General features: G+C 53.8%; 2 protein-coding genes across 2 annotated transcripts; both read left to right on the plus strand.

Annotated features, from left to right (window-relative positions):
• The first annotated feature begins 1,986 nt into the window (after positions 1-1,986).
• Positions 1,987-11,450, plus strand: LOC132322873 (claudin-7-like). Its single transcript, XM_059837606.1, has 4 exons — positions 1,987-2,218; positions 6,434-6,598; positions 9,139-9,223; positions 11,272-11,450. The coding sequence occupies exons 1-4, from the start codon at positions 1,996-1,998 to the stop codon at positions 11,447-11,449; spliced, it is 651 nt and encodes a 216-aa protein (XP_059693589.1). The 5' UTR covers positions 1,987-1,995; the 3' UTR covers position 11,450.
• Positions 11,451-14,278: 2,828 nt separating this feature from the next.
• ELP5 (elongator acetyltransferase complex subunit 5) lies at positions 14,279-24,791 on the plus strand (the record flags this gene model as incomplete). Its single annotated transcript, XM_059837605.1, has 6 exons — positions 14,279-14,372; positions 16,402-16,462; positions 18,001-18,081; positions 20,259-20,481; positions 21,741-21,920; positions 24,598-24,791. Coding segments are annotated over exons 1-6 (833 nt in total), but the record flags the coding sequence as incomplete, so codon positions are not given.
• Between the last annotated feature and the right edge of the window lie 82 nt (positions 24,792-24,873).

Consider the following 24,873-nt stretch of genomic DNA (forward strand, 5'->3'; position numbering starts at 1 on the left):
GCCTAGAGGGGTCTATGGGTGATTGATCAATGGGGATCCAGGGGGGATTGATCAGGGATTGATCAGGGATTAATCAGAGATTGAGGGGGGCATCGATAGCGGATCAATAGGGGATCTAGAGGGGATTGATCGGGGATCGATGGGGGATTGATTGGGGATCGAGGGGGGGATTGATACCGGATCAATAGGGGGCCTAGAGGGGATCGATCGATGGGGATTGATTGGGGATCGAGGGGGCATCGATAGCGGATCAATAGGGGGCCTAGTGGGGATCGATCAATGGGGATTGATTGGGGATTGATTGGGGATCGATTGGGGATCGATTGGGGGTCTGTGGGGGGATCAATACCGGATCAATAGGGGGCCTAGAGGGGTCTATAGGGATTGATCAATGGGGATTGATCAGGGGATTGATCGGGGGGGGGGTTCCATAGGGTTCCAGAGGGTTCCGTGGGGTTCCATGGGGTTCTATGGAGTCTCTATAGGGTTCTATAGGATTTTATAGGGTTCTATAGAGTTCCATAGGGTTCCATAGGGTTCCATAGGGTTCTATAGAGTTCCATAGGGTTCCATAGGGTCTCTATAGGGTCTCTATAGGGTTCCATGGGGTTCCATAGGGTTCCATAGAGTTCCATAGAGTTCCATAGGGTCTCTATAGGGTTCCATGGGGTTCCATAGGGTTCTATAGGGTCTCTATAGGGTCTCTATAGGGTCTCTACAGGACCTCTATAGAGCTCCATAGGGTTTCTATAGGGTTCCGTAGGATCTCTATAGGGTTCCATGGGGTCCCATAGGGTTCCATGGGGTCCCATAGGGTCTGTATAGGATCTCTATAGGGTTCCATAGGGTTCCATGGGGTCCCATAGGGTTCCATGGGGTTCCATAGGGTTCCATGGGGTTCCATAGGGTCACTACGGCTGCCCATAGGGATCCATAGGGTGCCGATAGCGGATCAATGGCTATCAATAGAGCATCAATAGGGTGGTAGAGATCCCTGGAGTGCCAATAGGGTACCAATACAGCACCAATACCGATCAATAACCGATCAATACTGATCAATAACATCCAGGCAGGTCCAGCGATGGCGCAGGGGCTGGGATCCATAGGGAGTCTGTAGGGTACCAATGGGAGCCAATAGGATACCAATACCTACCAATACCGATCAATAACCGATCGATACTGATCGATAACCCCCGCAGGTCCGGCGATGGCGCACGGGGGGCTGCAGGCGCTGGGGCTGGGATCCATAGGGGGTCTATAGGGTACCAATAGGGAGCCAATAGGGTACCAATACCAATCAATACCGATCAATAACCGATCGATGCTGATCGATAACCCCCGCAGGTCTGGTGATGGCGCACGGGGGGCTGCAGGCGCTGGGGCTGGGATCCATAGGGGGTCTATAGGGTACCTATAGGGTATCAATGGGAGCCAATAGGGTACCAATAGCAATCAATACCGATCAATAACCGATCAATAACCGATTGATACTGATCGATAACCCCCGCAGGTCCGGCGATGGCGCACGGGGGGCTGCAGGCGCTGGGGCTGGGATCCATAGGGGGTCTATAGGGTACCAATAGGGTATCAATGGGAGCCAATAGGGTACCAATACCGATCAATAACCGATCAATAACCGATCGATACTGCTCGATAACCCCCGCAGGTCCGGCGATGGCGCACGGGGGGCTGCAGGCGCTGGGGCTGGGATCCATAGGGGGTCTATAGGGTACCAATAGGGTATCAATGGGAGCCAATAGGGTACCAATACCGATCAATAACCGATCAATAACCGATCGATACTGCTCGATAACCCCCGCAGGTCCGGCGATGGCGCACGGGGGGCTGCAGGCGCTGGGGCTGGCGCTGGCCGGGGCCGGCTGGGATCCATAGGGTGTCTATAGGCTATCAATGGGAGCCAATAGGGTACCAATAGCAATCAATACCCTATCAATAACCGATCAATACTGATCGATAACCCCCGCAGGTCCGGCGATGGCGCACGGGGGGCTGCAGGCGCTGGGGCTGGCGCTGGCCGGGGCCGGCTGGCTGGCGCTGCTGGCGGCCACGGCGCTGCCGCAGTGGGAGGTGTCGACGTTCGCGGGTGACAACATCATCACGGCCCTGGTGACAATGAAGGGACTCTGGATGAGCTGCGTCAGCACCAGCACGGGCCAGCTGCAGTGCAAGAGCTACGAGTCCGTGCTGGCCCTGCCAGGTGACACTGGGGACACTGGGGACACTGGGCTGTGACAGTGACACCCCTGGGGTCAGGGCTCTGGGGACATTGGGGACATTGGGGACAATGAGGGGACTCTGGATGAGCTGCGTCAGCACCAGCACGGGCCAGCTGCAGTGCAAGAGCTACGAGTCCGTGCTGGCCCTGCCAGGTGACACTGGGGACACTGGGGACACTGGGCTGTGACAGTGACACCCCTGGGGTCAGGGCTCTGGGGACATTGGGGACATTGGGGACAATGAGGGGACTCTGGATGAGCTGCGTCAGCACCAGCACGGGCCAGCTGCAGTGCAAGAGCTACGAGTCCGTGCTGGCCCTGCCAGGTGACACTGGGGACACTGGGGACACCGGGCTGTGACAGTGACACCCCTGGGGTCAGGGCTCTGGGGACACTGGGGACATTGGGGACATCGGGGACATCAGGGACATGGAGGACATTGGGGACATTGGTGACATTGGGGTGTGACAGTGACACCGATGGGATCAGGGGTTTGGGGACATCGAGGACATTGGGGACATTGGGGACATTGAGGACTCGGTGCAGCTCCATTGGTGGGAATGGGAAAGGGGTCACTGTGTCACTGTCACTGTCACTGTCCCCATCACTGTTCCTGTCCCTTCCTGCCCCCTCCCTGTCCCTGTCATTGTCCCCCCGTCCCTGTCCCCACCGTGTCCCTGTCCCTGTCCCTGTCATTGTCCCCTCCCTGTCCCTGTCATTGTCCCCTCCCTGTCCCTGTCCCCGTCACTGTCCCCTCCCAGTCCCCGTCGCTGTCCCCTCCAGTCTCTGTCATTGTCCCCCCTGTCCCTGTCCTTGTCATTGTCCCCTCCCTGTCCCTGTCATTGTCCCCTCCCTGTCCCCTCCCTGTCCCTGTCCCCTCCCTGTCCCTGTCCCCTCGCTGTCCCTGTCCCCTCCCTGTCGCTGTCCCTGTCCCCCTCCCTGTCCCCTCCCTGTCCCTGTCCCCTCCCTGTCCCCTCCCTGTCCCTGTCCCCTCCCTGTCCCTGTCCCTGTCCCCTCCCTGTCATTGTCCCCTCCCTGTCCCCTCCCTGTCGCTGTCCCCTCCCTGTCCCCTCCCGGTTTCGGGGCGTGGCCGCGGCGGAAGGTCGCCCCGGTGGCCATGAAGGCACCGCAGTGTCGCCAACCGCCACCAACTGTCACCGCATGTCACCCGGGGTCACCCTGCCCCGCCCGGGGAGGGGCCGGCAGCGCCCCGGGACCCCCAAATCCCCCCCGGGACCCCCAAAATCCAACCCGGGACCCCCAAATCCGCCCCGGGACCCCAAAATCCCCCCGGGACCCCCAAATCCCCCCCGGGACCCCCCAAATCCCCCCCGGGACCCCCAAATCCAACCCGGGACCCCCCAAATCCAACCGGGACCCCCAAATCCACCCCGGGACCCCCAAAATCCACCCCGGGACCCCCCAAATCCAACCCGGGACCCCCAGATCCAACCCGGGACCCCCAAATCCACCTCGGGACCCCCAAATCCACCTCGGGACCCCCAAAATCCACCCCGGGACCCCCAAATCCACCCCGGGACCCCCAAATCCTCCCCGGGACCCCCAAATCCACCCCGGGACCCCTCAAATCCTCCCCAGGACCCCCAGATCCAACCCGGGACCCCCAAATCCACCCCGGGACCCCCCAAATCCCACCCCGGGACCCCCAAATCCCCCCCGGGACCCCCAAATCCACCCCGGGACCCCCCAAATCCCCCCCGGGACCCCCCAAATCCTCCCCGGGACCCCCAAAATCCAACGCGGGACCCCCAAATTCCACCCCGGGACCCCCAAATTCCACCCCGGGACCCCCAAATCCCCCCCGGGACCCCCCCCAAATCCACCCCGGGACCCCCAAATCCCCCCCGGGACCCCCAAATCCCCCCCGGGACCCCCCAAATCCCCCCCGGACCCCCAAATCCTCCCCCAGGACCCCCAAAATCCCCCCCGGGACTCCCCCAAAATCCACCCCGGGACCCCCAAATCCCCCCCGGGGACCCCCAAATCCACCCCGGGACCCCCAAATCCACCCCGGGACCCCATAATCCACCCCAGGACCCCCAAAATCCACCCCGGGACCCCCAAAATCCAACCCGGGACCCCCAAATCCACCCCGGGACCCCCAAAATCCAACCCGGGACCCCCCAAAATCCCCCCCGGGACCCCCAAATCCACCCCGGGACCCCCCGGTGACCCCCCGGTTTCCCCCCAGCCCACCTGCAGGCCACGTGAGACCCCCCAAACCCCTCCAAATCCCCCCCAGGACCCCCCGCTGTCCCCCCAGCCCACCTGCAGGCCACGCGGGACCCCCAAATCCCACCAAAATCCCCCCCAAACCCCCCCAAATCCTCCCCAAATCCCCCCAAACCCCTCCAGGACCCCCCAAATCCCCCCCCAAAGCCCCCCAATCCCTCCCAAATCCCCCCAAAACCCTCCAGGACCCCCCAACCCCCCCCAAACCCCCCCAAATCCCCCCCAGGACCCCCCCGGTGACTCCCCGCTGTCCCCCCAGCCCACCTGCAGGCCACGCGGGACCCCCTAACCCCCCCCCAAACCCCCCCAGATTTCCCCCAAATCCCCCCCAAATCCCCCAAAAATCCCCCAAAAATCCCCCTCAAACCCCTCCAGGACCCCTCCAACCCCTCCAAATCCCCCAAATCCCCCCTAACCTCTCCAAATCCCCCCAAATCCCCCCCAAAGCCCCCCAAATCCCCCCCAAATCCCCCCAAATCCCTCCATATTCCCCCCCAATCCCCCCCAAATCCCCCCCAAATCCCCCCCAGGACCCCCCAAATCCCCCCCAGGACCCCCCGGTGACCCCCCGGTGTCCCCCCAGCCCACCTGCAGGCCACGTGAGACCCCCCAAACCCCCCCCAAATCCCCCCAAACCCCTCCAAACCCCCCCAAATTCCCCCAACCCCTCCAAAAACCCCCCCAAACCCCCCAAATCCCCCCCCAGGACCCCCCCAGGACCCCCCGGTGTCCCCCCAGCCCACCTGCAGGCCACGCGGGACCCCCAAATCCCCCCAAAATCCCCATCCAACCCCTCCAGGACCCCCTAAATCCCCCCAAACCCCTCCAAATCCTCCCCAAATCCCCCCCAAACCCCTCCAGGACCCCCCAAATCCCCCCAAATCCTCCCCAAATCCCCCCAAATACCCCCAAACCCCCCCAAATCCCCCCAAATCCTCCCCAAATCCCCCCAAATCCCCCCAAATCCCCCCCAATCCCCCCAGATTCCCCCCAAATCCCCCCCAGGACCCCCCGGTGACCCCCCGGTGTCCCCCCAGCCCACCTGCAGGCCACGCGGGACCCCCTAACCCCCCCAAACCCCCCCAGATTTCCCCCAAATCCCCCCAACCCCCCCAAACCCCCCCAAATCCCCCCAATCCCCCCCCAAATCCCCCAAAAATCCTCCTCAAACCCCTCCAGGACCCCTCAAACCCCTCCAAATCCTCCCCAAATCCCCCCAAACCCCTCCAGGACCCCCCAAAGCCCCCCCCAAAGCCCCCCAATCCCTCCCAAATCCACCCCAAATCCACCCCAAATCCTCCCCAAACCCCCCCAGATTCCCTCTAAATCCCCCCCAAAGCCCCCCCAAATCCCTCCATATTCCCCCCCAAACCCCCCCAAATCCCCCCAAATCCCCCCCAGGACCCCCCAAATCCCCCCAGGACCCCCCGGTGACCCCCCAGTGTCCCCCCAGCCCACCTGCAGGCCACGCGAGACCCCCCAAATCCCCCCCAAATCCCCCCCAAATCCCCCCCAAATCCCCCCATATCCATCCAAATCGCCCCCAGGACCCCCCAAATCCCCCCAGGACCCCCCGGTGACCCCCCGCTGTCCCCCCGGCCCACCTGCAGGCCACGTGAGACCCCTCAAACCCCCCCAAATACCCCCCAGATTCCCCCCAAATCCCCCCAAATCCCCCCCCAAACCCCCCCAGGACCCCCCAAATCCCCCCCCAAAGCCCCCTCAAACCCCTCCAGGACCCCTCAAACCCCTCCAAATCCTTCCCAAACCCCCCCCAAATCCTCCCCAAATCCCCCCAAACCCCTCCAGGACCCCCCAATCACCCCCAAAGCCCCCCAAATCCCCCCAAACCCCTCCAGGACCCCCCAATCCCCCCCAAATCGCCCCCAGGACCCCCCCAAATCCCCCCAGGACCCCCCGGTGACCCCCCGGTGTCCCCCCAGCCCACCTGCAGGCCACGCGGGCTCTCCTGGTGGTCTCGGGGGTCCTGGGCCCGCTGGCGCTGGGCGCGGCCGTGGCGGGGATGAAGTGCACGCGCTGCGGGGGCGACGACCCCCGCAAAAAATCCTCGGTGGCCGCGGGGGGAGGGGCTCTCTTCATCCTCTCAGGTGAGAGGGACCCCCGGAAATGGGTTGGGGACCCCGGAAATGGGTTGGGGACCTCCGGAAATGGGTTGGGGACACCCAAAATTGGGTTGGGGACCCCCAAAATTGGGTTGGGACCCCCAAAAATGGGTTTGGGACCCCCGAAATTGGGTTGGGGACCCCCAAAATTGGGTTGGGACCCCCAAAATTGGGTTTGGGACCCCCAAAAATGGGTATGGGACCCTCAAAATTGGGTTGAGGACCCCAAAAATGGGTTGGGGACCCCCGAAATTGGGTTGGGGACCCCAAAAATGGGTTGGGGGACCCCCGAAATTGGGTTGGGGACCCCCAAAAATGGTTTGGGACCCCCCAAATTGGGTTGGGGACCCCCAAAAATGGGTTCGGGACCCCCAAGATTGGGTTTGGGACCCCCAAAATTGGGTTGGGACCCCCAGAAATGGGTTGGGACCCCCAAAATTGGGTTGGGGACCCCCGGAAATGGGTTGGGGACCCCCAAAATTGGGTTGAGGACCCCTAAAATTGGGTTGGGGCCCCCTAAAATGGGTTTGGGACCCCCCGGAAATGGGTTGGGGACACCCGGAAATGGGTTGGGGACCCCCAAAATTGGGGTTTTGGGACCCCTAAAAATGGTTTGGGACCCCCGAAATTTGGTTTGGGACCCCCAAAATTGGGTTGGGGCCCCCTAAAATGGGTTTGGGGACCCCCAAAAATGGATTTGGGACCCCTAAAAATGGGTTTGGGTTTCCCAGAAATCGATTGGGGACCCCTGGAAATGGGTTTGGGACCCCCGGAAATGGGTTCAGGACCCCTAAAATTGGGTTGGGGACCCCCAGAAATGGGTTTGGGACCCCTAAAATGGTTTGGGGACCCCTAAAATGGGTTTGGGACCCCCGGAAATGGGTTTGGGTTTCCCAGAAATCGATTGGGGACCCCCTAAAATGGGTTCAGGACCCCCGGAAATGGGTTTGGGATTCCTGGGAATGAGCTAGGGACCCCCAAAATTGGGTTGGGACCCCCAGAAATGGGTTGGGACCCCCAAAATTGGGTTGGGGACCCCCGAAATTGGGTTGGGGGACCCCTAAAATTGGGTTGGGGCCCCCTGAAATTGGGTTTGGGACCCCCGAAAAGGGGGTTGGGACCCCCGAAAATGGGTTGGGGACCCCCAAAATTGTGTTGAGGACCCCTAAAATTGGGTTGGGGCCCCTGAAATTGGGTTTGGGACCCCCAAAATTGGGTTTAGGTTTCCCAGAAATCGATTGGGGACCCCCAAAAATGGGTTGGGGACCCCCGGAAATGGGTTGGGGACCCTCCAAATTGGGTTTTTCTGGGGTGATTTCAGCCACTTTTGGGGGTTTTTGGGGCGATTCCAGCCGATTTTGGTTTTTTTGGGGCGATTCCAGCCGATTTTGGGATTTGGGGGGCAATTATGGCAGATTTTGGAGTTTTTTTGGGGCAATTTCAGCTGATTTGGGTTTTTTTGGGGCAATTTCATCTGATTTGGGGTTTTTTGGGGCAATTTCAGCTGATTTTGTTTTTTTTGGGGTGAATTCAAGGGATTTTGGGTTTTTTTGGGGGCGAATTCAGGGGATTTTGGGATTTTGGGGTGAATTCAGTGAATTTGGGGTTTTTTGGGTGGATTCAGGGGATTTTGGGTTTTTTTGGGGTGAATTCAGCTGATTTTGGGTTTTTTAGGGCGTTTTCAGCCAATTTGGGGTTTTTTGGGGGCGATTTCAGCCGATTTTGGGGTTTTTTGGGGCAATTCCAGCAGATTTTGGGGTTTTTTGGGGTGATTCCAGCCGATTTTGAGGTTTTTTTGGGGTGAATTCAGGGGATTTTGGGTTTTTTTTGGGGTGAATTCAGAGGATTTTGGGGTTTTTTTGGGGTGAATTCAGGGGATTTTTGGTTTTTTTGGGGGCAATTTCAGCAAATTTTGGGGTTTTTTTGGGTGAATTCAGGGGATTTTGGGTTTTTTGGGGCGATTCCAGCAGATTTTGGTTTTTTTGGGTGAATTCAGGGGATTTTGGGGTTTTTTTGGGGTGAATTCAGGGGATTTTGGTTTTTTTGGGGTGAATTCAGGGGATTTTGGGTTTTTGGGGTGTGATTTTTTTTTGAGTGAATTAGTGGATTTTGGGGTTTTTTGGGGTGAATTTAGTGAATTTTGGGGTTTTTTTGGGTGAATTCAGGGGATTTTGGGTTTTTTGGGGCAATTTCAGCAAATTTTGGGGTTTTTTGGGGTGAATTCAGGATATTTTGGTCTTTTTTGGGGTGAATTCAGGATATTTTGATCTTTTTTGGGGCGAATTCAGTGAATTTTGTTTTTTTTTGGGGCGAATTCAGCTGATTTTGGGGTTTTTTTGGGGTGATTCCAGCCGATTTTGGGGTTTTTTTGGGGCGAATTCAGCGGATTTTGGTTTCTTTGGGGTGAATTCAGCGGATTTTGGGTTTTTTTGGGGTGATTCCAGCCGATTTTGGGGTTTTTTGGGGCGAATTCAGCAGATTTTGGGTTTTTTGGGGTGAATTCAGGGGATTTTGGGGTTTTTCAGGGCTCCTGGCTCTCGTCGCCTGCTCCTGGTACGGCCACAGGATCATCACCAGCTTCTACGACGCCACCGTGCCCATCAACCTCAAGTGAGCAAAATTTGGGGTGAAATCCGAGGATTTTGGGGATTTTTGGGGTTTGGGGGATTTTTGGGGCGCCGATTTGGGACAATTTTGGTGAATTTTGGGGCGATTTTTAGAGGTTTTTTTGGTGATTTTAGAGTTTTTTGTGATTTTTTAATTAATTTTTAGGATGGGTTTGTATTTCTGGGGGGGATTTTGGGGTGAAATCCGCCAAATTTGGGATTTTGGGGGGATTTTTGTAGTCTTGGGATATTTTGGCTTATTTTGAGCCAATTTTTTTCCTATTTTGGAATAATTTCGGGTTAATATCGGGATTTTTTGGGTTCATTTGGGAACATTTTGAGCTTTTTTTTTTTTGCCATTTTGGGATATTTTGATTTAATTCCGGGAGATTTTGGGTTGGTCGGGTCAGGATTTTTGCCATTTTGGGTGATTTTGGGTGAATTTCCGGCTATTTGGGGTTATTTTGAGCAGGTTTTTTTGCAATTTTTGGCTATTTTGGGTTATTTTAATGGGTTTTTTGCCATTTTGGGATAATTTTTTGCGGATTTCGGCCGTTTCTGACCCAAATTTCCCCCTCCAGGTTCGAGTTCGGCTCGGCGCTCTTCCTGGGCTGGGCGGGGCCGGGTTTTGGGTGAATTTCGGGCTATTTTGGGTTAAATTTTGGCTATTTTGGGTTAATTTTTGGCTATTTTGAGCTATTTCGATCGGGTTTTTTGCTATTTAAAGATAATTTTTTGCGGATTTCGGCCGTTTCTGACCCAAATTTCCCTCTCCAGGTTCGAGTTCGGCTCGGCGCTCTTCCTGGGCTGGGAGGGGCCGGGATTTGGGGTGAATTTTGGCTATTTTGGGTTAATTTTTGGCTATTTTGGGCTATTTCCATCGGGTGTTTTGCTATTTAAAGATAATTTTTTGCGGATTTCGGCCGTTTCTGACCCAAATTTCCCTCTCCAGGTTCGAGTTCGGCTCGGCGCTGTTCTGGGCTGGGCGGGGCCGGGTTTGGGTGAATTTCAGGCTATTTTGGGTTAAATTTTGGCTATTTTGGGTTATTTTAATGGGGTTTTTTGCCATTTTGGGATAATTTTTTGCGGATTTCGGCCGTTTCTGACCCAAATTTCCCTCTCCAGGTTCGAGTTCGGCTCGGCGCTCTTCCTGGGCTGGGCGGGGCCGGGTTTTGGGTTAATTCTGGGTGAATTTCGGGCTATTTTGGGTTAAATTTTGGCTATTTTGAGCTATTTCGATCGGGTTTTTTGCCATTTTGGGATAATTTTTTGCGGATTTCGGCCGTTTCTGACCCAAATTTCCCTCTCCAGGTTCGAGTTCGGCTCGGCGCTCTTCCTGGGCTGGGCGGGGCCGGGTTTTGGGTGAATTCTGGGTGAATTTCGGGCTATTTTGGGTTAAATTTTGGCTATTTTGGGCTATTTCGATCGGGTTTTTTGCTATTTTGGGATAATTTTTTGCGGATTTCGGCCGTTTCTGACCCAAATTTCCCTCTCCAGGTTCGAGTTCGGCTCGGCGCTGCTCTGGGCTGGGCGGGGCCGGGTTTGGGTGAATTTCCGGCTATTCTGGGTTAATTTTGGGATATTTTGGGTTAAATTTTGGCTATTTTGAGCAATTTCCATCGGGTTATTTGCCATTTTGGGATAATTTTTTGCGGATTTCGGCGGTTTCTGACCCAAATTTCCCTCTCCAGGTTCGAGTTCGGCTCGGCGCTCTTCCTGGGCTGGGCGGGGCCGGGTTTTGGGTGAATTTCGGGCTATTTTGGGTTAAATTTTGGCTATTTTGAGCTATTTCGATCGGGTTTTTTGCCATTTTGGGATAATTTTTTGCGGATTTCGGCCGTTTCTGACCCAAATTTCCCTCTCCAGGTTCGAGTTCGGCTCGGCGCTGCTCTGGGCTGGGCGGGGCCGGGGTTTGGGGTGCATTCTGGGTGAATTTTGGGCTATTTTGGGTTAAATTTTGGCTATTTTGGGCTATTTTAATGGGGTTTTTTGCCATTTTGGGATAATTTTTTGCGGATTTCGGCCGTTTCTGACCCAAATTTCCCTCTCCAGGTTCGAGTTCGGCTCGGCGCTCTTCCTGGGCTGGGCGGGCTCGGCGCTGGCGCTGCTCGGGGGGTCCCTCCTGGCCTCGTCCTGCTGCAGCCGCGGGGGGGGAGGGGCGGCCAAGCGGGGCTACCCCCGCGCCAAGACCCCCCCCAAGGGCCCCCCCAGCTCCCGCGAGTACGTCTGAGGGACCCCCGACCCAATCCGGGCCCTGCCCCCCACTCAGGGACCTCCCCTCCCCCCTTTTTGGGGGCTTTCCCCCTAAATTTTGCCATTTTTCCCCCAAATTTTTGGATATTTTTCCCCTTTTCCGCTCAAATTTTGGTCATTTTTCCTCTCTCCCCCAAATTTTCGGGTGTTTTTTCCCTTCTTTCCCCCCAAATTTCATCATTTTCCCTCCTTTTCCCTAAAATTTGGCATTTTTTTCACCTTTTCCCCCAAATTTTTGGGTATTTTTCACCTTTCCCCCTCAAATTTTGGTCATTTTTCCTCTCTCCCCCAAATTTTGGTCATTTTTTCCCCTTTCTCCCCAAAATTTTGGTCATTTTTTTCCCCTTTTCCCCAAAATTTGGCAATTTTTTCCCCTTTTCCCCCAAAATTTTGGTCATTTTTCCTCCTAGCCCCAAAATTTGGTCATTTTTTCCCCTTTTCCCCCAAATTTTGCCTTTTTTTTCCCCTTTCCCCCCAAAATTTTGGTCATTTTTCCTCTCCCACCCCCAAATTTTGGCATTTTTTCCCCTTTTCCCCAAATTTTTGGATATTTTTCCCCTTTTCCGCTCAAATGTTGGTCATTTTTCCTCTCTCCCCCAAATTTTCGGGTGTTTTTTCCCCTCTTTCCCCCCAAATTTCATCATTTTTCCCCATTTTCCCCAAAATTTGGCAATTTTTTCTGCCTTTCTCCCCAAATTTTTGGGTATTTTTTTCTCTTTTCTCACAAATTTTGGTCATTTTTCCTCCTAGCCCTAAATGTTGGTCATTTTTCCCCTTTCTCCCCCAAATTTTGGTCATTTTTTTCCCCTTTTTCCCAAAATTTGGCATTTTTTTCCCCTTTCCCTCTCAAATTTTGGTCATTTTCCCCCTTTCTCCCCAAAATTTTGGTCATTTTTTCCCCTTTTCCCCAAATTTTCATTATTTTTTCCCCTTTCTCCCCAAAATTTTGGTCATTTTTCCTCTCCCACCCCCAAATTTTGGCATTTTTTTCCCCTTTCCCCCAAATTTTCAGGTATTTTCCCACTTTCCTTCTCAAATTTTGGTCATTTTTCCCCTTTCTCCCCAAAATTTTGCTCATTTTCCCCCCTTTTCCCCCAAATTTTGGTCATTTTTTCCCCTTTCTCCCCAAAATTTTGGTCATTTTCCCCTTTTCCCCAAATTTTCACTATTTTTTCCCCTTTCCCCCCAAAATTTTGGTCATTTTTCCTCTCCCACCCCCAAATTTTGGCATTTTTTCCCCAAATTTTGGGATATTTTTCCCCTTTTCCGCTCAAATTTTGGTCATTTTTCCTCTCTCCCCCAAATTTTCGGGTGTTTTTTCCCTTCTTTCCCCCCAAATTTCATCATTTTCCCCCCTTTTCCCCAAAATTTGGCAATTTTTTCCCCTTTCTCCCCAAATTTTTGGGTATTTTTTCCTCTTTTCCCGCAAATTTTGGTCATTTTTCCTCCTAGCCCGAAAATTTGGTCATTTTTTTCCCCTTTCCCCCCAAAATTTTGGTCATTTTCCCCCTTTTTACCCAAAATTTGGCAATTTTTCCCCTTTCTCCCCAAAATTTTGGTCATTTTTCCTCTCCCACCCCCAAATTTTGGGATTTTTTCCCCAAATTTTTGGGTATTTTTTCCCCTTTTCCCCAAATTTTGGTCATTTTTCCTCTCTCCCCCAAATTTTGGTCATTTTTTCCCCTTTCTCCCCAAATTTTCATTATTTTTTCCCCTTTCCCCCCAAAATTTTGGTCATTTTTCCTCTCTCACCCCCAAATTTTGGGATTTTTTTCCTCTTTCCCCCAAATTTTCGGGTATTTTTTCCTCTTTCCTTCTCAAATTTTGGTCATTTTTCCCCTTTCTCCCCCAAATTTTGGTCATTTTTCCCCTTTTCCCCCGAATTTTGCCTTTTTTTCCCCCTTTCTCCCAAAAATTTTGGTCATTTTTCCTCTCTCACCCCCAAATTTTGGATTTTTTTTCCCTTTTCCCCCCAAATTTTGGTTCCTTTCCCCTCCCCCCCTCCCCAAATTTCAGGTTTTTTTCGCTGGTGCTGGGACCCCCCTCCCCAATTTGTTTTTTTTTTTTTTTTTTTTGTTGCCAATGATTTTGTACGGGATGAAAATAAAATCCAGATTTTTTTGGGGTGGTTTGTGTCTTTTTCGTCATTTCTTGGGGTTTTTTTGGGGATTTTGGGGTCCAGACTTCACCCAAAATTCCCCTCGCCCTTCCCCAGGTGTTTCTTTCCAGTTTTTCCGCCCAAATTCCCCAATTATTCCGATTATTCCGCCCCCAAATCCAACCTGGAGCGAGGATTAAAAAAATGAAATTTAAAAAGTTTTTTAATCCCCAAAAATTTTTTTGGGAATTTCGAATAATCGGGATTGAATTGGGAAAATTCTGGGGGGAAAAAAGGAGCGGGGTGAGCCTGGGAAAAAGGGAAAAAAGGGTTAAAAAAAAGGGAAATTCCCGAAAATTGGGAATTCCAGGGAATTCGCGGGAATCGCCTCACGTGGAAATGGCGGCGCCCAGCGCGGGACGGACCCTGGGAATTTTTCCTCTTTTTTCTCTTTTTTCCTCTTTTTTCCGTTCGTTCCGCCTCTTTTGGCTCAAAAATAGAGGATTTTAGGCAAAACCCAAAAGGGGAACCTCAAAATCCGCCAAAAAAACCCAAAAATCTCAAAAAACCCCCTCAAAATTCCCCCTATCCAACATGGCGGCGCGCTCTGCCGTGCGATGATGTCAGCTCTGAGACGTTACGTCATCAAAACGCGCCGGCACAGACATGGCGGCGCCTATTTCCGTACGGCAGTGTCACGCGGGGAAAATGGCGGCGCCCACGTCCGTACGTGACGTCATCGGGAGGCGCCGCGCGACGATGCTGGAGACGCTGGGCGGGCGCGGGCTGCTGCTCGTGAGGGGTGGGCGCGGATTTGGGGGGATTTGGGGCGATTTTGGGGCTTTTTTGGGGATTTTGGGGGGCTCTGAAGGTTTGGGGGGCTGGGGGGTGAGGGAGGGGCGGGATGAGAGGGTCTGGAGGGGATTTGGGGGGGTTTGAGGGGATTTTGGGGGGGTTTGAGGGGATTTTGGGGGGGATTTTGGGGTGGTCTGAGGGGAAATCGGGGGGGTCTGAGGGGGATTTTTTTTATTTTTTATTTTTGGGGGATTTTGGATTTTCTTGGGGATTTTTGGGGGGGATTTTTGGGATTTTGGGGGGGTTTGAGGGGATTTTTGGGGGGATTTGGGGGTGGTCTGAGGGGAAATCGGGGGGGTCTGGGGGGGAATTTTTGGGGGATTTTTTGGGGGGGATTTTGGGGGCGTTTTTTAGGATTTTGTGAGGGGATTTTTTCGGAATTTGAGGGGGATTTTGGGGAATTTTGGGAATTTTGTGGGGTTTTTGGGAATTTGGGGGGATTTTGGGGGATTTTTGGGATTTTGGGGGGATTTTGGGGGTGGTCTGAGGGGAAATCGGGGGGGTCTGAGGGGGATTTTTTTTTATTTTTTATTTTTGGGGAATTTTGGATTTTCCTGGGGATTTTTTGGGGGGGATTTTGGGATTTTGGGGGGATTTTTGGGGGATTTTGGGGGTGGTCTGAGGGGAAATCGGGGGGGTCTGGGGGGGAATTTTTGGGGGATTTTTTTGTGGGGATTTTGGGGGCGTTTTTTAGGATTTTGTGAGGGGATTTTTGAGAATTTGGGGGGAATTTTGGGGGTTTTGGGGGAGTTTTTGGGAATTTGGGGGGATTTTGGGGGAATTTTGGGAATTTTGGGGGGATTTGTTGGGATTTTGGGGGTGGTCTGAGGGGAAATCGGGGGGGTCTGGGGGGAATTTTTGGGGGGGATTTTGGGGGCGTTTTTTAGGATTTTGTGAGGGGATTTTTTGGGAATTTGAGGGGGATTTGGGGAATTTTGGGGGTTTTTGGGATTTTGGGGGATTTTGGGAATTTTGGGGGGATTTGAGGGGATTTTGGGGGTGGTCTGAGGGGAAATCCGGGGGGGGTCTGGGGGGAATTATTGGGGGGGATTTTGGGGGCGTTTTTTAGGATTTTGTGAGGGGTTTTTTTGGGAATTTGAGGGGGATTTTGGGAATTTTGGGGGTTTTTGGGATTTTGGGGGATTTTGGGAATTTTGGGGGGATTTGAGGGGATTTTTGGGGGGATTTTGGGGGTGGTCTGAGGGGAAATCGGGGGGGTCTGGGGGGGAATTTTTGGGGGATTTTTTGGGGGGATTTTGGGGGCGTTTTTTAGGATTTTGTGAGGGAATTTTTTGGGAATTAGAGGGGGATTTGGGGAATTTGGGGAATTTTGTGGGTTTTTTTGGGAATTTGGGGGGATTTTGGGAATTTTGGGGGGATTTGAGGGGATTTTGGGGGTGGTCTGAGGGGAAATCGGGGGGGTCTGGGGGGGAATTTTTGGGGGATTTTTTTGTGGGGATTTTGGGGGCGTTTTTTAGGATTTTGTGAGGGGATTTTTGAGAATTTGGGGGGAATTTTGGGGGTTTTTGGGGAATTTTTGGGAATTTGGGGGGATTTTGGGGAATTTTGGGGGGAATTTTGGGGGTTTTGGGGGTGGTCTGAGGGGAAATCCGGGGGGAGTCTGGGGGGAATTTTTGGGGGGATTTCGGGGGCGTTTTTTAGGATTTTGTGAGGGGTTTTTTTTGGAATTTGTGGGAGATTTTGGGGGATTTGGGGAATTTTGGGGGAGTTTTGGGAATTTGGGGGGATTTGAGGGGATTTTGGGGGGATTTTGGGGGGGGCTGGGGGGAATTTTTTGGGGGGGATTTTGGGGGCGTTTTTTAGGATTTTGTGAGGGGTTTTTTTTGGGAATTTGAGGGGAATTTTGGGGAATTTGAGGGGGTTTTGGGGATTTTGGGGAATTTGAGGGGGAATTTGGGGGGATTTTGGGAATTTGGGGCTCACCTCGGGGGTCTCCCCCATCTCCCCCCCCTCAGACAGCGCCGGGTGCGAGGGGCGGAGCCTCCTGAGGGCGATCGCCAGCGAGGCCGTGGCCAGGTGAGATTTTGGGGAGATTTTGGGGAATTTTGGGGAATTTTGGGGAATTTTGGGGAATTTTGGGGAATTTTTCGGGGATTTTGGGAAATTTTGAGGGATTTTGGGGAATTCTCGGAGATTTTGTGGGGATTTTTTGAGATTTTGGGGGATTTTGGGGGTAATTTTAGGGGCTTTTGGGGGGGATTTGGGGAGGATTTGGGGTCATTTTGCAGATTTTGGGAGATTTTGGGGAATTTTGAGGGATTTTGGGAAATTTTGAGGGATTTTGGGGAATTTTCGGGGATTTTGGGGAATTCTCGGGGATTTTGTGGAATTCTCGGGGATTTTGTGGGGATTTTTTGAGATTTTGGGGATAATTTTAGGGGATTTTGGGGGGGATTTGGGGAGGATTTGGGGTCATTTTGCAGATTTTGGGGAGATTTTGGGGAATTTTGAGGGATTTTGGGAAATTTTGAGGGATTTTGGGGAATTTTCGGGGATTTTGGGGAATTCTCGGGGATTTTGTGGAATTCTCGGGGATTTTGTGGGGATTTTTTGAGATTTTGGGGGATTTTGGGGGTAATTTTAGGGGATTTTGGGGGGGATTTGGGGAGGATTTGGGGTCATTTTGCAGATTTTGGGGGGTTTTGGAGGAAATTTTGGGGGATTTTTGGGGTAATCCTCAGGGATTTTTGGGGATTTTGGGGGATTTTCAGGGATTTGGGGAATTCTCGGGGATTTTGGGGTAATTCTCGGGGATTTTGTGGGGATTTTCTGAGATTTTGGGGGGGATTTGGGGAGGATTTGGGGTCATTTTGCAGATTTGGGGGGTTTTGGAGGAATTTTTGGGGATTTTTGGGGTAATCCTCAGGGATTTTTGGGGATTTTGGGGGATTTTCAAGGATTTTGTGGGGTTTTCCATGAATTTTGGGGTTCTCATGGGATTGATTTGGGATTTTTAGGGGGTTTTGGGGTATTTTTGGGGTGGTTTTGGGGTGGTTTTGGGGTGTTTTGGGGGTTTTTGGGGTGGTTTTTGGGTGGTTTTGGGGTGGTTTTTGGGGTTTTTGGGGGTTTTTGGGGTGGGTTTTGGGGTGGTTTTGGGGGTTTTGGGGTGGTTTTGGGGTGTTTTGGGGTGGTTTTGGGGGGTTTTGGGGTTTTGGGGGGTTTTTGGGGTGGGTTTTGGGGTGGTTTTTTGGGATTTTGGGGGTGGTTTTTGGGGTGATTTTGGGGGTTTTAGGGGGTTTTGGGGGTGGTTTTTTGGGTTTTTGGGGTGGTTTTGGGGGTTTCTAGGAGTTTTTGGGGTGGTTTGGGGGGTTTTTGGGGTGGTTTTGGGGTGGTTTTTGGGGTTTTGGGGGGTTTTGGGGTGGTTTTTTGGGGTTTCTAGGAGTTTTTGGGAGTTTTTGGGGGGGGTTTTGGGGGGGTTTTGGGGGGGTTTCCGGTGTTTTTTGGGGTTTCTAGGAGGTTTTGGGGTGGTTTTGGGGTTATTTTGGGGTTTTTGGGGTGTTTTCTGGGGTTTTTGGGGGTCCCGAGGGTCTCTGAGCCCCCCAAAACCCCCCCAGGGCCGAGCAGGTGCTCGTGGTGCTCCTGGAGGTGCCTCGGGAGCAGTTCCAGGAGGGGCTGAGCCCCCCGGTCAGAGAGCAGTGAGTGAGGGGCAAAAAAAACACCCCAAAAACCACCCAAAAACCCCCAAAAACCACCCAAAAACCACCCCAAAACCACCCCAAAAACCCCAAAACCACCCCAAAACCACCCCAAAAACCCCAAAACCACCCAAAAACCCCCGAAACCCCCAAAAACCACCCAGAACCACCCCAAAAACCCCAAAAACCACCCCAAAACCACCCCAAAAACCCCCAAAAACCACTGCAAAAACCCCAAAAACCACTGCAAAAACCCCAAAACCACCCCAGAACCCCTAAAACCACCCCAAAAACCCCAAACCACACCAAAAACCCCCAAAACCACCCAAAACCCCCAAAACCACCCCAAAAACCCCAAAAACCACCCCAAAACCCCCCCCCAAAACCCCCAAAAACCACCGCAAAAACCTTAAACCACCCCAAAAACCCCCCAAACCACCCCAAAAACCCCAAAAACCACGGGCAAAAACCCCAAACCACACCAAAAACCCCCAAAACCACCCCAAAAACCCCCAGAAACCACCCCAAAACCACCCCAAAAACCCCAAAAACCATCCCAAAACCACCCCAAAAACCCCCAAAAGCACCCAAAAACCCCCAAAAACCACCCCAAAACCACCCCAAAAACCCCCAAAACCACCCCAAAAACCCCAAAAACCACCCCAAAACCCCCAAAACCACCCAAAAACCCCCCAAAACCACCCTAAAAACCCAAAAACCACCCCAAAAACCCCAAAAACCACCCCAAAAACCCCCAAAACCACCCCTAAAAACCCCAAAACCACCCCTAAAAACCCCAAAAAACACCCCAAAACCACCCCAAAAACCCCCAAAACCCCCAAAACACCCCAAAACCACCGCAAAAACCTCAAACCACCCCAAAAACCCCCAAAACCACCCCCAAAAACCCCCAAAAACCACCCAAAAACCACCCCAAAAACCCCAAAAACCACCCCAAAAAACCCCAAGAAACACCCCAAAACCACCCAAAACCAACTCAAAAACCCCAAACCACCCCAAAAACCACCAAAACCACCCCAAAAACCCCAAATCTCTCAGAACTTTCCCAAACTCCCCTCAAATCCCCTCGAAATCCCCAAAGTTTCCTCCCAAAGTCTCCAAATCCCCCCCAAATCCCCCCTCAAACCCCCCCAAACTCCCCCCCAAATCCCCCCAAAACCCCCCAAAATCCCTCCAAACCTCCCCAAATCCCCTCAACCCCTCCCAAAATCCCCCCAAAATCCCCAAATCCCCCCCAAATCCCCCCAAAACCCCCCAAAGATCCCCCAAATCCCCCCCAAACTCCCCCCAAAATCCCCAAATTCCCCCAAATCCCCCCTCAAACCTCCAAAACTTCCCCAAATCCCCCCCCAAATCCCCCCCAAAATCCCCAAATCCCCCCCCAAACTCCCCCAAACCCCCCAAATCCCCCCCAAATCCCCCCAAATCCCCAAATCCCCCCTCAAACCCCCCCAAAACCCCCGAAAATCCCCAAAATCCCCCCTCAAACACCCCAAACCCCCCCAAAATCCTCAAATCCCCCCTCAAATCCCCCCAAATCCCCAAATCTCCCCAAACCCCCCAAACCCCCCCAAAATCCCCAACCCCCCCCAAATTCCCCCCCAAACTCCCCCAAATGCCCCCTCAAACCCACCAAATTCCCCCCCAAACCCCCCCAAAATCCCCAAATTCCCCCCTCAAACTGCCCAAATCCCCCGAAACCCCCCAAACCCCCCAAATTCCCCCCCAAAATCCCCCAAATCCCCCCAAATCCCCCCCAAATTCCCCAAATCCCCCCCAAACTCCCCCAAACTCCCCCAAAATCCCCCCAAAATCCCCCCAAACCCCCCCAAATCCCCCCAAATCCCCCAAAATCCCCCCAAATCCCCCCCAAATCCCCCAAACCCCCCCAAATCCCTCCAAATCCCCCCCAAATCCCCCAAAATCCCCCCCCAAATCCCCTCCAAACCCCCCCCAAATCCCCCCTCAAACCCCCCAAACCCCCCCCAAAATCCCCCCAAAATCCCCAAATCCCCCCCAAATCCCCCGTCAAACCCCCCCAAATCCCCCCCAAACCCCCCCAAACCCCCCCAAATCCCCCCAAACCCCCCCCAAATCCCCCCCAAACCCCCCCAAACCCCCCCCAAATCCCCCCCTGACCCCCCCCCCATTTCCAGGCTGCACTTCCTGGACCTTTTCGGGGACCCCCTGGGCTGGCTGGGCCGGGACCCCCCAGGCCCGGGGGGGCTCCTGGGGGGGGTCCTGGGGGGGCTGCCCCTCCCCCCGCGGGGGGTCCCGGACCCTCGTGCTGGACTCGCTGAGCTGGGCCCTGCTGCGGGAGCCCCTCCCCCACCTCTGCCGGGGGCTGGGGGCGCTGCTGGGGGGGGGGGCCCACACACGGTGAGGGGGGAGGGGCGGGGGGGGTTAGGGGGGGATTTGGGGGGGTTTGGGGGGGTTTGAGGGAGATTTGGGGGAGTTTGAGGGGGGTTTGAGGGAGATTTGGGGGAGTTTTGGGGGGATTTTTGGGGGTTAGGGGAATTTGGGGGGGTTTGGGGGGATTTGGGGGGATTTTGGGGGGGTTAGGGGGGGTTTGAGGGGGATTTGGGGGGATTTTGGGGGGGATTTGGGGGGGTTTGAGGGGGATTTGGGGGAATTTTGGGGGGTATTGGGGGGTTTGGGGGGGATTTTGGGGGGAGTTTTGGGGGGGATTTGGGGGATCTTGGGGAGGGTTTGGGGGGGTTTGGGGGATTTTGGGGGGATTTGGGGATTTGGGGGATTTGGGGAATTTTGTGGGGGGTTTGGGGGGGATTTGGTTGAGTTTTGGGGGGGTTTGGGGGGATATTGGGGGGGATTTGGGGATTTGGGGGGGGTTTAGGGGAATTCGGGGGGATTTTGGGGGGGATTTGGGGAATTTTGTGGGGGGATTTGGGCATTTTGGGGGGATTTGGGGGGGGTTTTAGGGGGGGATTTGGGGGGATTTTGAGGGGGAATTTTGGGGGCGTTTGGGGTGAATTTGGGGGATTTTGAGGGGGGAATTTTGGGGGCGTTTGGGGTGAATTTGGGGGATTTTGGGGGGTTTGGGGCGGATTTTGGGGGAATTTGGGGGGGATTTGGGGGATTTTGGGGGGATTTGGGGGGATTTGGGGGATTTTGGGGGATTTGGGGGATTTTGGGGGGGTTTGAGGGAATTGGGGGATTTTTGGGGGGATTTTAGGGGGGATTTGGGGGATTTTGGGGGGTTTAGGGGATTTGGGGGGATTTTGGGGATTTTTGGGGGGATTTTGGGGATATTTGGGAGATTTTGGGGGGATTTGGGGGGTTTTGGGGGGATTTCGAGGAAATTTTGGGGAAATTTGGGGGGATTTGGGGGATTTTGGGGGGATTTGGGGGAATTTGGGGGAAATTTCAGGGATTTGGGGGGGGTTTGGGGACGGCTTGAGGGGGATTTTGGGGAAATTTGGGGTGATTTTGGGGGGGTTTGGGGGTTTGGGGTGGATTTGGGGGGATTTGGGGGGATTTGGAGAGTTTGGGGAGGAATTGGGGGCAGATTTGGGGGGTCCTGGAGGGATTTTAGGAATCCTGGGAAGGATTTTTCGATACTTTGAAGACTTTTAACCAAAATTTGGGGTTCTGGGGGGTCCCCAATTTCCCCCCCCCAGAGCCCCCTCCCCGAATTGTGGCTCTGCTGCACCAGGACCTGCACCCCCCCCCCAATTTTGGGGGCTCTCGGGGGTCTCGCCCGGGCCCAGCTGATCCTGGGGGGACCCCCCGAGACCCCCGGAGCCCCCCGGAGGCTGAGGCTGCTCAGGGACCCCCAAAAAGGGGGGGAACCCCTCCAGGTGGGGGGGATGGGGGGATTTTGGGGGGTCCTGGGGGGATTTCGGGGGATTTGGGGGGGATTTTGGGGGGCTTTGGGGGATTTGGGGGGATTTTGGGAGGTCCTGGGGGGATTTTAGGGGATTTTGGGTGGATTTTGGGGGGTCCTGGGGGGATTTTGGGGCATTCTGGGGGGATTTTGGGGGGTTTTGGGTGATTTTGGGGGGTCCTGGGGGGATTTTGGGAGGTCCTGGGGGGATTTTGGGGGGCTTTGGGTGGATTTTGGGGGGGTTTTGGGGGGTCCTGGGGGGATTTTGGGGGGTTTTGGGTGGATTCTGGGAGGTCCTGGGGGGATTTTGGGGGTTTTTGGGTGGATTTTGGGGGGTCGTGGGTGAATTTTGGGGGATTTTGGGAGGTCCTGGGGGGATTTTGGGGGGCTTTGGGGGGCTTTAGGTGGATTTTGGGGGGTTTTGGGTGGATTTTGGGAGGTCCTGGGGGGATTTTGGGGGGCTTTGGGTGGATTTTGGGTGATTTTGGGGGGTTTTGGGTGGATTTTGGGGGGTCTTGGGTAGATTTTGGGGGGCTTTGGGTGGATTTTGGGGGATTTTGGGGGGCTTTGGGTGGATTCTGGGGGGTCCTGGGGGGATTTTGGGGGGCCTTGGGTGGATTTTGGGAGGTCCTGGGGGGATTTTGGGGGACTTTGGGTGGATTTTGGGGGGTCCTGGGTGGATTTTGGGGGGTCTTGGGTGGATTTTGGGTGATTTTGGGGGGTCGTGGGTGAATTTTGGGGGGTCTTGGGTGGATTTTGGGTGATTTTGGGAGGTCCTGGGGGGATTTTGGGGCGTTCTGGGGTGATTTTGGGGGGTCCTTGGGGGATTTTGGAGTGATTTTGGGGGGTCCTGGGGGGATTTTGGGGAATTTTGGGGTGATTCTGGGGGGTCCTGGGGGGATTTTGGGTGAATTTGGGGGGCTTTGGGTGGATTTTGGGGGGTCCTGGGGGGATTTGGGTGGAATCTGGGGGGTCCTGGGGGGGATTTTGGGGGGGTCCTGGGAGGCTTTGGGTGGATTTTGGGGGGTCCTGGGGGGATGATTTGGGGCATTCTGGGGGGTCCTGGGGGGATTTTGGGGGGGCTTTGGGTGGATTTTGGTGGATTTTGGGGTGATTTTGGGGGGGTCCTGGGTGGATTTTGGGGGGTCCTGGGGGGATTTTATGGGGTCCTGGGGGGGATTTTGGGGCGTTCTGGGGGGATTTTGGGGGGTCCTGAGGGGATTTTGGGTGATTTTGAGGGGCTTTAGGTGGATTTTGGGGGGATTTGGGTGGATTTTGGGGGGTCCTGGGGGGATTTTATGGGGTCCTGGGGGGATTTTGGGGGCGTTCTGGGGGGATTTTGGGGGGGTCCTGGGGGGATTTTGGGGGGCTTTGGGTGGATTTTGGGTGATTTTGGGGGGTTTTGGGTGGATTCTGGGGGGTCCCTGGGGGGATTTTGGGGTGTTCTGGGGGGATTTTGGGGATTCCTTGGGGGATTTTGGGTGATTTGGGGGGGTCTTGGGGGGGATTTTGGGGGGGTCCTGGGGGGATTTTGGACAGTTTTGGGCGGATTTGGGGTGAATTTTTGGGGAGATTTTGGGTGAATTTTGGGGGGATTTTGGGTGAATTTGGAGTGAATTTTGGGGAGATTTTGGGAGAATTCTGGAGTGAATTTGGGGTGAATTTTGGGGGGATTTGGGGTGAATTTTGGGGAGATTTTGGGAGAATTTTGGGGGGATTTTGGGGTGAATTTGGGGGAGATTTGAGGTGAATTTTGGGTGAATTTTGGGGGGGATTTGAGGTGAATTTGGGGGGAATTTGGGGAGATTTTGGGTGAATTTTGGGAGAATTTTGGGGTGAATTTGGGGTGAATTTTGGGGGGATTTGAAGTGAACTTGGGGTGAATTTTGGGGAGAATTTTGTGTGAATTTTGGGGGGATTTGGGGTGAATTTTGGGGGGATTTTGGGGTGAATTTTGGGGGGATTTTGGGTGAATTTGGAGTGAACTTTGGGGAGATTTTGGGGTGAATTTTGGGAGAATTTTGGGGAGATTTTGGTGTGAATTTTGGGGGGATTTTGGGTGAATTTGGGGTGAATTTTGGGGAGATTTTGGGGGTGAATTTTGGGGAGATTTTGGGTGAATTTGGGGAGAATTTTGGGGAGATTTTGGGGTGAATTTGGGGAGAATTTTGGGGTATTTTTGGTGGGAATTTAGGGTGAATATTGGGGTGAATTTGGGGTGAATTTGGGTTGAATTTTGGGGTGAATTTGGGGTGGATTTGTGGGTGAAATTGGTGGATTTTTGCTGAATTTTGGGTGATTTTTTTTGGTGGAGTTTGGGCTGAATTTGGGATGAATTTTTGGGTGAATTTATTCAGAATTTGGGATGAATTTTTGGGTGAATTTAATCAGAATTTGGGGTGAATTTTTGGGGTGAATTTATTCAGAATTTGGGATGAATTTTTTGGTGAATTTAATCAGAATTTGGGGGTGAATTTTTGGGTGAATTTAATCAGAATTTGGGATGAATTTTTGGGTGAATTTAATCTGAATTTGGGATGAATTTTTGGGTGAATTTAATCTGAATTTGGGCGTGAATTTTCGGGGTGAATTTAAGAATTTTGGGGTTATTTTGGAGCTGATTTGGGGACTCTTCCATCCCCTCCCCCCAGGAGACCCTCACCCTCCTCCCCGACGGCTCCTTGGGGGGGCCCCCGCCCCTTGGGGACCCCTCCCCCAATTGGGGAGACCCCAAAAAGGCCCAAAAAGCCCCAAATTTGGGGGGGCCCCCCCTGACTTTCCGCCTGGGGCTGTCGGGGGCCGAGCGGGGGGCGAGGGCGGCCCTGACCCCCCCGTACCTGCCCAGGTGAGTCTGGAGACCCCAAAATCCCCTCATTTCACCCCAAAAATTCCTCCCCCAAACCCCCCTAAAATTCCTCCCCAAACCC

The sequence above is a fragment of the Haemorhous mexicanus genome, unplaced genomic scaffold (assembly GCF_027477595.1).
Source record: "Haemorhous mexicanus isolate bHaeMex1 unplaced genomic scaffold, bHaeMex1.pri scaffold_183_ctg1, whole genome shotgun sequence".
NCBI classification, from domain to species: Eukaryota; Metazoa; Chordata; class Aves; order Passeriformes; family Fringillidae; genus Haemorhous; species Haemorhous mexicanus.

Coding starts and splice junctions, on each gene's coding strand:
- LOC132322873 (XM_059837606.1), top strand. CDS start 1,996: ATGGCGCACGGGGGGCTGCAGGCGCTGGGGCTGGCGCTGGCCGGGGCC. Junction 2,219..6,433: donor GTCCGTGCTGGCCCTGCCAG/GTGACACTGGGG, acceptor GTGTCCCCCCAG/CCCACCTGCAGGCCACGCGG. Junction 6,599..9,138: donor GGCTCTCTTCATCCTCTCAG/GTGAGAGGGACC, acceptor GGGGTTTTTCAG/GGCTCCTGGCTCTCGTCGCC.